The sequence below is a fragment of the Eptesicus fuscus genome, chromosome 3 (assembly GCF_027574615.1).
Source record: "Eptesicus fuscus isolate TK198812 chromosome 3, DD_ASM_mEF_20220401, whole genome shotgun sequence".
Lineage (NCBI taxonomy): Eukaryota > Metazoa > Chordata > Mammalia > Chiroptera > Vespertilionidae > Eptesicus > Eptesicus fuscus.
Genome location: NC_072475.1, coordinates 73714466 through 73731891, shown reverse-complemented (window position 1 = coordinate 73731891; position 17426 = coordinate 73714466). Strand labels below are relative to the sequence as shown.

General features: G+C 38.4%; 1 protein-coding gene across 8 annotated transcripts in view; it reads right to left on the bottom strand.

Moving 5' to 3' along the window:
- CBLB (Cbl proto-oncogene B) overlaps positions 1-14437 on the bottom strand; it is a 238865-nt gene extending 224428 nt beyond the window's left edge. For 6 of the 8 annotated variants that reach the window (XM_054714013.1, XM_054714016.1, XM_054714020.1 and 3 more), the window contains exons 1-2: positions 14328-14437; positions 12731-12912 (exon numbers count right to left, since the gene is read on the bottom strand). In XM_054714013.1, coding sequence (XP_054569988.1) covers positions 12731-12898 — 168 coding nt within the window. In that variant the 5' untranslated portion in view covers positions 12899-12912; positions 14328-14437. The other 2 variants (XM_054714014.1, XM_054714018.1) reach the window with 2 other exon arrangements.
- Between the last annotated feature and the right edge of the window lie 2989 nt (positions 14438-17426).

Sequence of the window (17426 nt, the reverse complement as noted above, 5' to 3'; positions counted from 1 at the left end):
CTTCTAAGGTCTTCATTATTATTATTATTATTTTGTAAAATTCTCAAGAGCAAGACATTTTAAACACAACTGGCTAAGACTGCCATCTTTTTCTAATATGACTTTCCTTCCATCACATGTATCCTTCTGTTGGTTGGCAATGGAGTAGCCAAGGGCATTTGTGGAATCTGGCTATTTAGAATTTGGGCTGGAGATACATTTAGTTTAGCTTTAGTGGAAGGTACATGTGAAGTGCACAGTCACTTCTAGAATTAAATTACTGCCAGCAGTTGTAATAAAAGAATGGCTTTAGTAATACTTTAAGTGCCCACAATGCTGACTAGCCCAGCATAGGAGCAGGAAGGTCCAGGTCAAATCAGGTCATCTGAGTGTGTCCAGTGGTACTCACAACTGTGGACAATGTAAGAGAATCAAAGTATAAAATGTACAGAGTGGAAATTCCCTGATGTTTGTGAATTTCTCATACTTGTAAAGTATGACTTGTAACTTTATTGTTCAAAGAAAATTGACCTTCATATCCAATTTTGTATTTATACTTTTATATATTTTTTTAAAATTAAAAGGACCCCTCCAAATTTCAGATTCCGCAAAACTTGCATCCACTGCTGGATACTCATAAAAATGCCTTGGCCAAATAGAAAGCAGTTGAATAATAATACTTTCAAGAACCACAAACAAAAAAACAAGGAGCTCTAGCCAATGTAACTCAGTTGGTTGGATGTCATGGCGTGCACCAAAAGGTTGCTGGTTCAATTCCCAGTTAGGGCATGTGTCCAGGTTGTGGGCTAGATCCCTGGTAGGAGGCAACAGCTCGATGTTCCACACTTGACATCAATGTTTCTCTTTCTCCCTCTCCCTTCCTCTCTCTCTAAAAATTAATTAAATTATTTTTAAAAACTCAAGAAAACAACAAATGAAAAAGTGTACTCTTAAACTTATTATCTCTCTTGCTTTTTTAAAATAAAAACCATATAATTTTTTTATGGGGAGAAAAATCTTCCTCAAACTATCAAGCATGAGCCCCTAACTTAAGACAACCATTTGTCACATTCACTGAGAGCATCTTCATATCTTCCTCCTCTTTATATACAATGCCCAAAACAGAGTTGTCTAGCATATAGTACAGAACTAATAAATGGATATACAGATGACTTGGTTAATTAATTCTGGAATACCACATACCATATATATATATACATAAGGTTTATATAAAATACATAAATAGTATGATTATATAACTTCCCTATTTTCATGATTAAACTACACTAATATTCAAATCAATAACCCAAAGGTATAGGCATAGCTTAATGTAAAAACTGCCCTAAAGTCTGAAGAAGTCACAAATATGTCAGTGATTTAAGAAATCCTAGTTGAAATAAGATACAGTTTTTCAATTCTTAAAACTAAAAAATGGTATCAGAAGTATATACAAATTTCAAAAATATCTCTACCAACATCCTCCAGGAGCAGTTTAATTTCAGCACATAAAACTTGGTACAACATGTTACAGTTTAAAAAATTATTAACTTGTAGTTAGGGGACTGGGCAATTGCAAATTCATTTCCTCTATTGTTGAATATTTTAACTGATAAATAAAAAATTTCTCCCGGGTACTTTTTTCAGACATTCCAAATAACTGTTCTTTAATAGATTCTTTTAAATGTTACACATTTTTAATTAACTATTATCTACCTAATCTTTTTCTCATTTGCTTTATTTAAATTGTAATTCTCTCTGGGAATTTATTGTTTCATTCAGTAATATTGTTTGAATAACTACTATATACCAGGTACTAAGCTTTGTGCCAGGAAATTACAGATGATTAGAAGATACTTCCTGCCTCAAGGAGTCTGGCAGAAGAGACCTAGTTCTCTATAATTAACTTAGGAGCAAGGCAATTCTGCTCTAAGGGATCTTAGTAAAGATCCTGTCCAATCCATTCATTTTCAGATAAAGCAACTAAGAACTACAAAGATTAAGGGACTATTAAGAAGTCATTAATTCAGCACAAGAGCCTGCATCTTCTGAATCTCAGGCTGATCTTCTTTCTACCTATATCATAATTTAATTAGTATCAGACATATAATCAATGATCCCTGGCTAAACTCATTTACATTTTTATTTTATTCTGTTTGCAAATTTACATGAACTTTGGGACCCATTTTTTAATTTTACAAACCTTTGTGTCAGGCATTGTTTCAGACACTAGGGAATATAGAAAGAAATCACAGATCTGTGAGTTTTGTAGTGAAAAGGACTAGTGGCTTAGAAAAGAACTGCAGGAGAATTTGAGCACTGCAAAACAGGAATGTATGAAATGTTACATGGGAGCGTTAAGAAAGGCATACCAAAATTTGTAAAAGGAATATTCCAGGCAAAGGGTGTGCAAAGGCTTGAGAGGAAGCAGAGTGCACAGTGTGTGAAGAGCAGAGTCAATGCACTCATTCAAAACCATGGGGACACAGAAAACCCATGGGTGAGTGGTGCAAGTATATTTGAAATTGGCTAGAGTCAGTTCATCAGGCCCTTACAGGTCACACAGTTTTCTAAATTTGCACTGAGGAACGTGCAACATACAATGCTGAGCTACCATATGCTGCTGAGCATGAAGTTCATCAGGTGGATTAGTATTAAATTCTGGTTTATGACAGCTCCTGCCGAAAATGAATAACCCTACACCAGGACTATGCCTTCTAAAAAGGTCAAATTCAATTCAATTCAATAAATATTTATTGAGTGCCTGTTATGTGCAAAGACTGCCAAAGCCAGGGAAAGAAAAATTGCTTTTCATAAAGCAGTATATTAAGAAGAAAAATCAAGCTCACCACAAGGTTCAAGTTCTTATTCGAGCAATTTTGACCTCTTCTAGAAGTACCCAAGTCACTCCCTAGAATGAAAGTGGTCCCAACACAGAAGAGCTTACCCAAAGAACAAATCTGCAGTCACATTTTACAATGATAAACTTTTTAGGGCACCGACAGAAACATGAAAGCATTAGTTCATTAGCAACATTACTCTTTGCTTTTGAACTAAAAGGCAAACACTTAGTATTGGAATTAGGCTAAAAATTGCATTATAGTCACTGACTCAAAGGATTTTAGAGCTAGCTAAAGAGGACCTTGGGGATCATCAAGACTAACTCCCTCCTTTGAGATGACAATACTAAAACACAGAAATGGAACCTAATTGAGAGTCAGGCACTCTCTCCATTACAGTAAACAACTGCCCGGTGTATTTGTTTAAATGTATGTAAAGAATTTTAAGCAGATCTCTCTGTATATGTCCGCATTGTTTGACATACATAAAAATAAATGTCTAATCTATACATACTGTATATATATATTTCAATAGATACATGAATATGTATACACATACATAAAAATTTATATTCAATCATATCAAAGCAAAAGCACAAATATAAATACAGAATTTACAAGAATTTTAAAACCCATTTATTATTCTTGGAACACTGTTGCATTTAAAGAGTTTCCTGACTTTGCCTTAATTAAAATTTCCAACCAATAGGTAACAAAGAGGTATTAGGTCACCCAACATATTTCTTGCAAACAAGGTCAAATCAGCCCCTACAATGTATGAAAGAAAGTATACTGAACCAAATGGAAACTTCAACAGTAAGAAACTGTGTCTATATGGTAGCAGACTTTCATTACAAAACACACCTCACTTCACGGGGCATTCAGTTATATTAAATCAAGTAATGTACCCACAAAATGAAATAACCATTTTTAAAGACAATACGGAACGCCTGAAAGAATGCCTTGTCTCTGCTTCTCAAGTAAATGTTGTAAGAGGTTCTGTATTACAGTTACATAAAAGTACACCATCATGATAAAAAGCATCTATAAGTAGTTTGGGTTTTTGGTAGGCAGTTAGACATGAGCAGAACAAAGATGATGGGCCAAGTACAGGTCACCAGGGCTAAAAGCCCCGAGTGCCTGGCATCAGGCAAAACTGGGCAAACAAGGACCTCGCCCCTAGATAACCTTTCCTGTTCTAGCATATGCTGGTAATACAATTCAGACTCTCCCCTGACCTTTTCTCCCCTGGCCTATTGCTAGTCGTGTGGTTTTAGACCACCTTAGAGGAGGAACTAGAGGCAGAAGGATAACTTCATACAACCCCCAAGCAAACCCTTGCACTAACCCCTAGGGATAACATCTAGACTTCAGTTGTGTTTCAGCTCCAGGACCAGAAAAGCAGCAAACCAGACAAGGGATGCATGGCTGGCCTCAGGACCAGATGCATTGACTAATGACCCCCTGCCCTGGTGCCAACCAATCAACCACGACCCTGAAAGGAGACACCTGGAAAGCTGATGAATATTCTATTGAGATCCTCCCCCTGGGACCTCCCCTAAAGTCTCCACCCTTAAAAGCCCTTAGGACAGAGAACCCAGCACACTGTCCCTCTCAGAAGCACACCCATGCTCTTCATGTTCCCCTTTGCTTCCCCCAGGCCAGGCACCTTTAGCTTTCTCTCTCCTAAGCTCCAAGGCCCTTCTTTTACCTTTGTAACTTATTTCCTGAGCCTATTTCTTACAGAGCTCACTTATTCTTCCTCTCTGACTTTCCACATAAATGTTCTCTTATAGTTTGATAGTTTGAGTCTTGGCTCTGAACTCTTTCTTGGCCAGAAGTTGAGTACAGAGGTTGCTGAACCAAGGTCTGGTCTGACCACTTGTCTAACACCTGGAGTGGTTATCACCGCCAACAGGTCTTTTCATTTGAATTCAGCAAATCATCACTAAGTGTACAAAAGGCAAAATGTATAAAGTATAAAATGTAAAAAGTATAAAAATAATATAAACTCTTCCTACATAGAGTATCAGTTGGGCAAAACAAGAAAGTTAGCATATAAAATTGCATTTGGAGGAAACTAACAATTCCTCTATGGTTTTCAATAAAGATTTCTTTAGAAGACTGATATAATGAAGCACCATTAAAAAACTGATTAGTTGTAATAATTAAAATGGCAATTGTGTATTCATTTGTTTGCAATTTTTCTTCCAAATAAGAATGGAGCCCAGCTGGTGTGGCTCAGTGGTTGAGTATAGACCCATGAACCAGGATGTCACCAGTTTAATTCCTGGTCAGGGCATATAGCCTGGTTGCGGGCTCAATCACCAGTAGGGGACGTGAAGGAGGCAGCCTATCTATGTTTCCCTCTCACATCAATCTTTCTCTCTCTCTATCCCTCTCCCTTCCTCTCTCTCTAAAAATCAATAGAAACATATTTTATTTAAAAAGAATAGAATTTCCTTAAGGGTGGAGAACATCTCTAATCGCACTGGTCTATCTCCTCACCTAATGTAGAATCTTGTACATAGTAGATGTGCAATAAATACTTGATGAAGGGAAGGAGGGAAAAGAGGAGAGGAACAAAGAACCTCTCACAAGAAGCTAATAATACAAATAGGAAGTCTATAATATATGATAAATCTGTCTAAAAAAGTGAGAACAAAGTTTGCAGAAGAATTTGATCTTATCAAATACAGGAGTAAAGATACTCTTGACTTAGTACTTGTTATAGAAGGAGGCAGAATCATATTACTCCATGGAGCAGTGTGCTTGAATCTATATAATATGAACATAGACATTAGAATCAATAAAAGCTAGGATGTGGCCTTGCCATTTCTAGCTTTACAACCTTGGGCCAGTTTCTTCTTCTGGAAACCTCTTAGGATGTTTACTTCTTAGAAGAGGAAATGTAAAGTGCTCTGCACAGGTCCTGGCACATAGTTGACACTCACTATTTTTTAGTATTTCTTCTCCTTCCATATGTTATGTTATACCATACATGACAAGTTCCCTTCAGGTTTTGCAAAGGTATGAGAATTAGACCAAAGGTACTAACCACTTTGTAGATCATTAAGAGCTTTTTCACCTCCTAAAGTTTTTCATACTACCTGAAACTCTTACATATGGAATGTTTTGTGCAGGAAAGCAGCAAATAAAGCTAATAAGCTCAGAGCAGTTCTCCTGAGTAAATCCTGATATAAAAATTTTAATAGGTAAAACATTTAATAATTGTTTTATTATTGCTATTGGAAGATACTATGAGCTTAACAATTATTTAAATATGAATATGTTAAAAAGCTAAAACAAGATATTTTCAAAATGCTTCTTTCATTACTAGGACGGGAAATCAGCAACTTACAAATATATTTTAAAAAATTTAAAACCCTTAAATATATGCCCAAACAGAGTAGATAAAAATAGCCTCCTGGCATCATTTAAGTCACAGCATGTTTCTAAGATGATTTTCATGTACAGGGTGAGAAATTATTTCCATTTCAATGTTTTACTTATTCACCCACTTAATTGCTAGAAGACAAGCAAAAATATATATTGTTTATTCTATAACATACAATTTTAAAACACATGGTTAAACATTACAAATATTATACCTTAAATCACTTCCTGATAACCCAAGATAAAGTTTACAAATGCTCTCAAAACTTGTATTTATTTCCTTATTTCCCTTTTGTCTGAGTGGAAGTTAGTTATCTACCAAGGGTTTACTCTTCTACTTGTTCTTAGCCCTTCCCTCTCACCCTTGTAATCAAGGATGCCACTTTATCAATTACTTCTACTTACTTTACATCTTAAATCTTTCCCTACCACCATCCCTTAACTACCATCTACTAACATCTCCTATAGCACCCACGAACACAAAGTTATGCTCTGCTCAAACAGTTAAGGCAGTGGTCGGCAAACTCATTAGTCAACAGAGCCAAATATCAACAGTACAACGACTGAAATTTCTTTTGAGAGCCAAGTTTTTTAAATAACTTCTTCTAACGCCACTTCTTCAAAATAGACTCGCCCAGGCCGTGGTATTTTGTGGAAGAGCCACCCTCAGGGGGCCAAAGATCGCAAGCCACAGTTTGCCGACCACTGAGTTAAGGCATCATAACTTCCTTCCTTCACTGGTTGTCACAATTTTAGAACAATTTCTAAATAATCCACACACACTTTTTTTTTTTTTTTCCCAATCTAGCCCCATCATATAAGCGAAACTACTCTGACAGATCAACAGTGGTCGTTACTCATGAAATTCAAAGACTTCTTAAATTTTCATCCTACATGATATACTCCACTTGAATTTGATTTTCTCAGAATTTGAAACTATCTCCTTATTGATGTTGTCTCTACCCAAGAAATCAAAATGTTCCAATTATTTTCCTGCCTCTCTCCTCACTGTTCTTTGAAACATTATTTTCCCATCATTGCCATCGAATTACAGATACAACCTGACAAACAGCCAAAAATTCTAATCTCTGACTTTTTCTCTGACTCTCACTTACTCTGCCTTGCTGATCTCTTACTGATCTATAGCCTGAAATGCTACCTCTATAGGCATATCTACCAAACATATTCTCTAGTTTCAACTTCTCTCTTGAACTGCACATTCAATTTTTCTGACTTCAAAATGAATTTCACTCTGGCATGGTCAAACTCAACATGGTCAAAAACAAATTTATCATGCACCAACTCCCAAGCTTCCTCTTTTTCTTCCTATGTTCCTTATATCATTAAGAGCATCACTGCCTTCAGAGTCAACTAGGCTGAAAACCTCAAGAGTCACTTTCACTTCGCCTTTTCTTTCATTCTCTATATCTGAAGGGTCACCAGGACGTATGGATTTTACCTCCAAAATATCTCCCACATTTGAACCAATACTTGCCATACCTACTGTCAATTCTCTAGCTTAGCCCTTCATTATATCTTGCCTAGTCTGTTTTAATTTCTCTTGATCGTTATTACTACTTTTAAGTTTATTTTCTTTTAATCCTCCTTTTTAGAGTCAAGAAAGTAATCTATCTCACCATAGCCTTGACTTTATCTCTGCTCAAAGACTTCAATGGTTCTTTGTCTAATAAACAAAGTTCAAATTCCTTGACAGAGTTGTAAAAGCCTCTTCATCTTCCTCTAACACACCTCTCTCACTACACAATCTCCCTTTACCCATTATTTCTTCAACCTATGCCCTCCACCTCACTGGAACCCAAAGCATACAAATTAATAGCTTGATAGTACCTCCACCATGCTGCATTCTACACCAACTGTTCAACTCTGCCACATACTATCTCACAGCACTTTATTTATACCATATTATAGCACTTACTGCATTTTACAGGCTGGTATGATTAATTATAAATCTCTATCTCTAGAGTTGGGATATGATAAATGAATGAGGAAATCAATAGATAGTATATAAAGCAACTTTGAAAGAAAGTAAGAAGTTGATTCAAAATCTGAATGATTAAAATTTTATACCAGTTAAAAGATTACTAAGTGATCTTAAGGCTTCTACTACATATATGCCCTATATCACAAGGATAAGCCAAGGAAACTCTTGGGAGGATTCCTTTAAATCTTTTATTTTATCAAAAGCTTTTTCTAAAAGTGACAAGTAGCACAGTATGGATGGAGATTTATGCTAAGTGAAATAAGCCAAAGAAAAATACCATGATTTCACTTATATGTGGAACATAATGAACAAAATAAACAAACAAAATAGAACCAGACACACAGATACAGAGAACAGATTGACATCTGTCAGAGGAAAGGGGGTTTGCGGGAGGGGGGCGGGGGCTGGGTGGAAAGATGAAGATTAAGCAAAAAAAAAAAAAAAAAAAAAGCACACAAAACTCATGTACACAGAAAACAGTATGGTGATTACCAAAGGGAAAGGGGGTGGGGGAAGTAGAAGAGGGTGAAGGGGAAATAAATGGTGATTGAAAGAGACTTGACTCTGGATAGTGAACACACAATACAATACACAGATAATGTATTACAGAATTGTACACCTGAAAACTATACAACTTTATTAACCAATGTCACCCCAATAAATTCAATGAAAGTATTTTTTTAAATAAATAAACATAATAAAAGTGACAAGTAGCAAACTGTGGGATCACTTAATTTAAGACAAATTCAAAAACTAACTCAGTACTAAACAAAACTGCCCACACGCTTACTGTGTTATCTATGTAGGCCTACTTGGGCACATAATTCTGCTAACACAGAACAATTTCACTAAGGAAAAGAAAATATGTAAAAAATTATTTAAATATATGATACTTCCTGTCCCAAGGGCCCAAAGAAGATGATATTCTCAAACCCAACAAATAGTTGTATATAATCCAAGCTTCTTTGATTGACAAACTTTAAAATACATTATGGTCACAATGAAATTATAGAGATAGAGAATGAATTATATTCCAAGCTTGACAAATGTGCTAAATGTACTGAGGATAAAAGGCACAAAAGGCTGTTTGGCATCATTTTCTAAAGACGTTTAAAACTCAGTAATGTAATTTCAAATAAATGACAAGAACAGTGAAACAAAATTGCATGCAGGTACTCAACATGCTTTGCTCTCTGCCATCAATTAATTACTTTATAATTTCCTGAACTGCCACACATGCTCAGTGCATTTAGTATCTATTAGATAGAAAATGGTTTCCTCCATTTTTCATCACCTGGCTAAGACGCTTGTGCAAAATCATGTTCAGGAACCTCACATTAATAAATTATCATTCCTACCATACTGATTAGCAATCATTTCCTTACCCTCACCTCAGCACTTCTAGCAAGAGTACCATAATGCTGTTCCTAAAGGCAGTGGCCAGCAGAATCCAAACAGACAACTATCTCAACAGTGGCCAGAAAACAAGGGGGCAGTTCTCTACTTTGCTGCCACTGTACTTTGTGTAAGTCTGCATCACAGCCCTTTCCATACTAAATGGCAATTATGCATTTTTATGCCTGGCTCTGCTGCTGGTCTCTGAATTCCCTGACAGATTAGGGGTAGAGTTATATCTTATCTAACTTTGCAACCCCAGTATAAGCACTTAATAGAGACACAGTAGACTCTCAATAAATGTTTAATTATATAGTGCTTAAAAAAAAAAAGAAACATCTTTGCAACAGCTTTGGAATGGACTCTACATTTTAAGTGTATTTGAGTTGAGATGCGTATTCATGAGTAATAGTCCTATCACTGTACCAAATAGAAATGAACTGACTTGAAAGAGTTTGGCGTCAGCTACTGAGTTATACTAACACACAGAACTAAGGCCAGAAAATATGAGATGCTTTGGGATATGCTACTATTCTTTTTCTCAGTAAATTTACTATGCTAATTCTATGCAACTCAAGTTTTGTTACAAAACACTTTGCATCTTATAAGGAACACAACTGAACAATTACTCTCTTCTCCTCTCAGTGACCTTGCATAGAAAGACTTCCTTCTGAAAACATAACAATTAGAACTGGAATCTCAGTTGACGGTTTTTAAATTCTAGAAGTCAGGGAAAATGACACAGTTACTGGACTGCTTCATATCCCCTGTAACTAACTAAATCTTAACCCTGCCCTTTACATAACTACCAGTTAAACCTGAAATTATGATTTTCTGTTATTCAGAAGCTAAATTCATACTATTGCAATTACTTTACAAAACAGTTAGGTGATGTGTCAAGGGATTAACTTTTGGATTACTAATAAAGTTCCTGATGTAATTACTGGGACAATGTTGAGAATCTGAACTACTTCCTTCACCACTGACAAAGAAAGATGAAAAGATAAACACATGTGAAGATTGCTTGTGCACTACACAATTAAATAAAATATATTTTCAATTAGTAACAATCAATTCCTTTTTATTAATGTGTAATAGAATAGTAACAAACATACTGAACTCTTTTATAATGATTTATGTAGTTTCCCTCCAGAAAGCCCACAAATGTATTCATAAGTGCACAGAACAATTTTCATCACTGACAATGAGGACAAATGGGGTAAAAACCATATAGTGCACCTTTGCCAATACCCACACCCACATTCCACTAAGTAGAGACTTGAGATAATTGATTTCCTTGCAAGTCAAGTTTCTCACATGAAGAGGCTAAACCCAAATCCACAAAAGGGTTAATAAAATAAACAATGGCAGAAGCTTAGCTATTAAATACCCATCTATTTTACCATAACGCATGGTGAAATAATTAAAAGTAGATAAAACTTACATTAACAATCAGTTACAGACCAAAATTATGGAGATATTTTTTAATGTTTCAAAAAGAATAACTTTATGTTAACTATAGCTCACCACTTCCTTACATAAATCTTATTCATTTGATGTCCTGTACAAATTCTGACCACTCAAAGAAGGGGGTGGAGTGGGAGGAGCAGCTCCCTGGCAGAATCTGACCAGTTTTTTGTCACTCATGTAACAGATAAGTTAGAGGAAAACCTTGCTTTCCTTCTCTTATACCCAAATAATGATTTCAGCAATGAGTGACCTTCAATTGCATACACTTTAGAAAAGGAAAGACAGCTAGTATTGTGCCTGCCAAATACATGCAATTTTTCTAACTGCATACTCCTCATTCTTAAGTATCCAATGCTAAAAATCAAAACCTGACCTCAAGCAGCAAGTTGCAGTTCTGACACTATGACTCATTCTGTCTGGAGCACTTTAATATCACAATTTGAATAAATTGGCAGAAGCTTAAATAGGTCACACTGAAGCCCAAAGCTAAGGATATTTATCTGGCAAAAATATTCTGGCTCTGCAGTTAGCACCACCAGCCACAGAATGACAGGCCTATCATTCATCTAACCATCTGTACTTTCCATAAGGATAAATGAAAATAAAGTCAATCTTATCACCTTCCTGTATTTGCTAATAGCACTGACAGTGGCTTTTTGTGGCAAATATTTGCACACAGTTACAAACCAAAGTAAAGGTGACTGATACCATTTGATTTCATGGAGGCTTTAGCATATCCCTGCAAAATAATACTTTTTAAACCTCCGTTTCCGCAATAATTAAGTTATCAAGAACCCTGAGTCAAGTAAGTTTAGAATTAGCCCCAAATATCTATGAAATAAAACCATAAGGTGCTAAAAACATTTACCAACACATTAGGGGACAGTACTATTGCTTCAAAAGCAAGAACTATTAATTCTGGATCAGACATCTTGCTTCATTTCTTCTTGTGAAATTGTAGTTCATCTGAAAGCAACATGCAGAAACCACAGTGGTTTCTGATACTCAGCCCCACACCTCCATCGTAAATTTTCCTTTCACGATAAACAATGTGCAATCAAAAGGTTTCCTGTTTCAAAATGGAATAGATGAAAGAAACTTTAACTTTACCATTAACAACCAAAAAAAAAGTTTCTTAATGAAGATGATTTATCAAAGATGAAAATGGAAATTCTCTCAAATACTGCTTCCTCACTTAAGGACTAATCTTTTTCCCCTGTAAATATTCTCAGCATCACACGTTGTGGTTGTCATGAATGCTCCATCAAAGACTTCTTAAATTACCTGTTTGCACTCTTTTGTTATCTAATTAATAGCAACACAACCTCACATTGGATAGAACTAACACTTCCAAAGTATTCTATGGCCATGCACCTGACAAAAAGCAACCAACAGTAAAAACTTTGCATATCTGAGTCATATAGAGGAACTTTGAACTTTGAAGAGTAGGACAAAAGGGGGGGAAAAAGTCTGCTCTGAATCCAACTTTTCAAAACACAGAGTGGATGTTAAAAAGACAAAAAGAGCCAATCCAAATTAAAAGATTGTTGCCATAATAATAATTATTATTAATTACCAGTATAAATAAAACTGAAGAAACCATATCCAGGGTGACGAGGTCTAAGTGCAGGCACAGTCAGACAGAACTCACCACTTTGTCCATGAGTTTCCAAGTTTTCTCCACAGTTCTGCGATCTGCTGCTGCTTGCTTAGGGGGTCCAACTGCATCTTGAATGGCATCAATAATGCCCAAAATTCGTCCTTTTCGGGGGTTTCCTCCACGACCACCGGGGTTTCTGCCATTCATAGAATTTGCCATCTAGAATCTCAGTTCTTCGAGAGGAAATAAAAAAAAAAATTTTTTTAAAAGTTAGTTGGTCATGAAAATACTTACTCAAGAGACAGCTGGCCTGGTTCACTTGCACTCACTATATCTTCCTACATCAATGAGAACAAAACCCAGGGTCCCAGATTCAACTTTTCAAAAGGGTGCGAATTTGCACTCTCAATTTCTACACACAGCAGGTTTAGGAGCCAAGAGCTTAGATTTGCATTTGGAACACTAAGAGTTAAAAATGCATCCTTCTCACATTTCAAGTAGGGAAGGCTTGATTAATACCCAAGTCATAACCACGAAAAACTTGCACAGGTTTCCTCCAACTAGTTAAGAACATAACGTTCTCCCCCTCCCTGCCTTGATTCCAGTTCAAAATACTGGAACTGAAGCCCCTGGAAACATTTGTGAGAGCCTTACTCCGAAACCGCTCTTCCACTCAGATTTTACCAAGTTACAGAAACGTAAAGATTTTTCTACAGCAGCGTAAGAGGCACACATGTCTGTTGTCAACAAAGGCTCAGAACTTGGATATTCCCCGTTAAAACCGCCAATTACGGACACCCGAACAAGGATACACGCACACACAATTCTTTAAACCAACGCGGTGAGGAGTTAACCCCAAGTTAAGACCCTTCCTCCACCGCCCCCCCCCCCCAAAAAAAAAAAAGAACTAAGAAACAAACAAACAAAAAATCCATTTTAAAAGAGAGGGTGAGAAACTGACAAGAGCGGGCACAGAAAGAAAAGAGTTCACTTCTTCGGCTCCCGGCCCCTCATCTCACCCAAGGGGGGTGGGGAGTGTCCAAAGCTTTGTTCCGGGACGCCTGCGCCCCCCTCCCCGCTCAGGGCGCTCGCCTGTCACTTTGGGACCTTCGCCGGGAGAGGAAGGTGGACGGAGAAAGGACAAAGTATCCCCTGGCGCCTCCAGCGCCCGCAGCCCCATCCGTCCAGGGCGCCCGGGATTCGGCTCCCAAGTGCACGCACCTCCCCGGTGGTCTGCGATCCCCGCCGCCCGTCGGCTTCACTCCCTCTTCCTCCTCCCGGGCCCGACCCGCGTTCCGGTCTCTAAATGCCCTCCTCGGGCTGTGCCTGCGGCGGCGGCGACAGCTGGAACCGGGGCTGTCCCCTCTTCCTCAGTGGCCCGCGCCTGGCTGCCCCTGGGTCCCCCCCCCCCCCCCCGTCGCCCCGCCGGGACAGAAAGAAACGTCGAGCCTCCCCGGCGCCCCCTTCCCGCCCGGCCTCCCGGCGCCGTCTCCGTCCAGAGACACGCGTGTGCGCGAGTCCGACTCGACACGCACGAGCCCACGGTGCGTGGGCAGCCCCGGGCGGGCAGGACCGGCGTAAACGCAAGCTCGCGAGGAAGGAGCAACCCAGAGCGTAAGCCAACGAGACGGGGAGACGCAACAATTACCGTCAAGACCAATCCACACCCGCTCTGTCCTCCCGCCCGACTCGGGAGGCCGCGGGACGCCGCGGCGGCACTAGCGGGAGGAGGAGACCACTCGCTGGACACTCCACCCCTGTACCCTACACACACACACAGAGACAGGGCGCGGGGCGGGGCCGGGGGGCGGGGCCGCTGAGGGATGGACCAATCCCGTAGGCCGGTGCACTGCCAGACAGCGCGGGGCGCCAATGGGCGGAAGGTGCCTGTCCTCTCACAGCCGCCCGGTCCACGTCTTCCACGGTACACAATGGCCCCAGAGGAAGGGCCGCTCGCCGCCCGGCCCAAATGAAAAGGGACTCCAAGGAAAATGGGGAGACTGGTCTCACCCGAGAACAAGAGTGGAAAAGGGAAAGGAAATGGAAAAGATTCACGGTACTAGGGAGCTGACCAATAGGGAGTGGGCCGGTGGGCGTGAGCGTTTGGGAGCTGGAGCCTAAGCCAACTGGGGCTGAAAGGCGGGACTTCCTGCTTTGCTCACCTTCCTAGTCTTTTGTTTCATAGCAACGGAGTAGAGCCTGAGAGGGTGTTGCTGCTCTACCTGGGCGTGTCCCCGGCCCAAGAATTTCAGTTCCCTAGGGCTGCCAAACTCTTCTACCCAGGACAGCAGCCAGGAAGGGCTAGGCATTGCTTCTTGTTGGCTATCAAAAAGGAGCTACAGTCGCCCCAGCTTCGAAGATGAAGTAGAGACTGCACATAGACTATGATTGCCAAACAAAACTTCCTAAATTCCCGAGTGTTTTCCTGTTACAGTTAATTCCTGGAGGGATTGCAGATCAAATATCAGGCTAATGAGAAAGCAAATAGTTAACTACACTGGCCAAGCTGTCTCCACTAGTCACGTCAGGGCAGTGAAACAGATAAAGGGAATTGCTAATATATGCATTGCCCCTTTCATTTACTAGAAGTTTCTGCAATAAGTGACTGAAGAGGAAACAGTTTTTGTATTTTGTTCCAGTCACCTTCACTCTATGTAGGTTTCTCTCCATCTTAAAAACAAGCTGTCAAAAGATTCAGAAATAGCCAACGTAAAACCAATGAATCACTGAAGTAGAAGTTGGTAAAAATGTGTTGTGCACAACCCCCAAAAAAAGTTTGCAAACTGGGAACACTCAAACCAAAGCATGGAATGAGGCTTAGGGTATACAGCTACCGAACAGCGAGAAAGCAGTGTCTTCACAATGAATGGTAATTAAGCTAAATTAATGACTAAACTGATTTTGTCTTCTTAGGGAAGCTTCAAAGCTATTCTCCATTTGCTTTTGATTTTAACACGCCTTATGGTATCTGCTGTTATCTCCCAGCACTTGTATTCTCTCTTTCTATGGCTCCATGTACCATTAGAAAGGCCCACATCTGGCTAGTCTTACAAGGAAAAAGCTACTGTGCTGGAACTCTTCTTTCAACAAGATTATAGGTTAAACGCATGCCTTCTATTTTTTTTTTTTTATTATTTAACTTCAATACTTCCACAGGTGCTACTAAAAATTGCCTTAGATTGTCATGCTTTGGGAATTTTCTTTCCACTACAGTTGGTAGTCTTAAATAAACTTTACACTGTGGGCTTCTCAGATGTTGTGATATATATTCTTTCTCTAAACTGGTAAAATGTTTCTCAATAGTTCTAACCACTTTCTACCTAAATAATCATTTTAGTACTGTGATTATTACTATCGAGGATCCTGAGTTCTTATAAACATACTTTACAGCCCTAAATTCAAATGATTAAGATTTGCATTTGATTAAAACAGGCAAAACGTGTTCTTTGCAAGTAGTAAGATGATAAAACGTAGTTCAGGAAGTAATTTTGTTTCTTTGCCATTATTTCTGTGCCAGTAATTACAGAGTAGTTCCTTGTTTTCACATTGTGTTTATCTACAGAAGTACTGGCCTCTCCATATCTCCTCTACCCATACGTATCTCCTTTACTCATAGTAACAGAAGTTACATTTACTAAGGGAAGACTGCAATAGGAAAAAAAACACATATATTGGATCACCTTTTAAATAAATCCAAAAAATATATAAACTGTATGTATAAAGTTTTCAGGATGTACAAAAACAGTGGCTTAAGGGAATATTGCAAGTACATTACTCATATTTATATCTACTAGTAGATACATGTAGAATAACTAAAATACATGTGATAGCAGTGGCATTTCTTTTATATTATTTTTTCAACTGAAAGAAATAAAAATTACAAGTTTTATGGGATATGGTAATACATATATGTATATATATATACATATACAAAACACACACATAATATCAAGAAATTACAGCTTCATTCTCAACTTGCTATTTTGTTAAAGCCATCTAGAGTCCAAGTTAAGTTCTGGTGTAGCAGGGTTTCCATTTGAGCCCAAAGTCTGGTGTGGTTATTTCTCATGAACTAATGAGACACTAATCTTCCCTGCAAACTATTAGCATGAGTTGACACACATGGGAAAATAAAGAACTGTTGAGATAAAATTTCATATCCCAGGTGCCTCCAATGAAGACACAAGGGATAGAGCATAATAAAGGAATGTATATTAAGGGGCTATAAAGAACATATAGAAATGTTTTCATTAGAGACTTTGTGATACTCAGAGCATAAGCAGTAGCATATCAAGGTGACAGAGTTTGCTAGAGAAATACTCTCCTCATTTCTAAACAGAAAAAGCCAATCTCCAACAGGGTATGGTTTAGCATGAAAGTAGCCTCCTTTGGCAGCATGGTGATTTGTAGCCCACAGTGAACTTGGATTTGGCATTTTTACAAGATAGGAGTGTTCTCCTGGAAGATATTGCATGCAGCAGAATGATGAGACAGTTTACGTAAGAGGCTTGCAAGCACCATAGCCGGCAGTAGGTGATTAATACGAACAAAATGATCATAAGCACATGTGAGACCCTTCCCCCAGAACTCCCAGGAAAGATTGGGAGATTTTGTGGTAGGGGTACTGAGAAATTTTGTAATGGTATCTATAAACCCCTGTAATTTGAGCATTAATACTTGATATTAATATTTCTATTCACTGAAAATGCAGATGATTACAGTCTTTAAACCCCGGGAAAAATGTTTA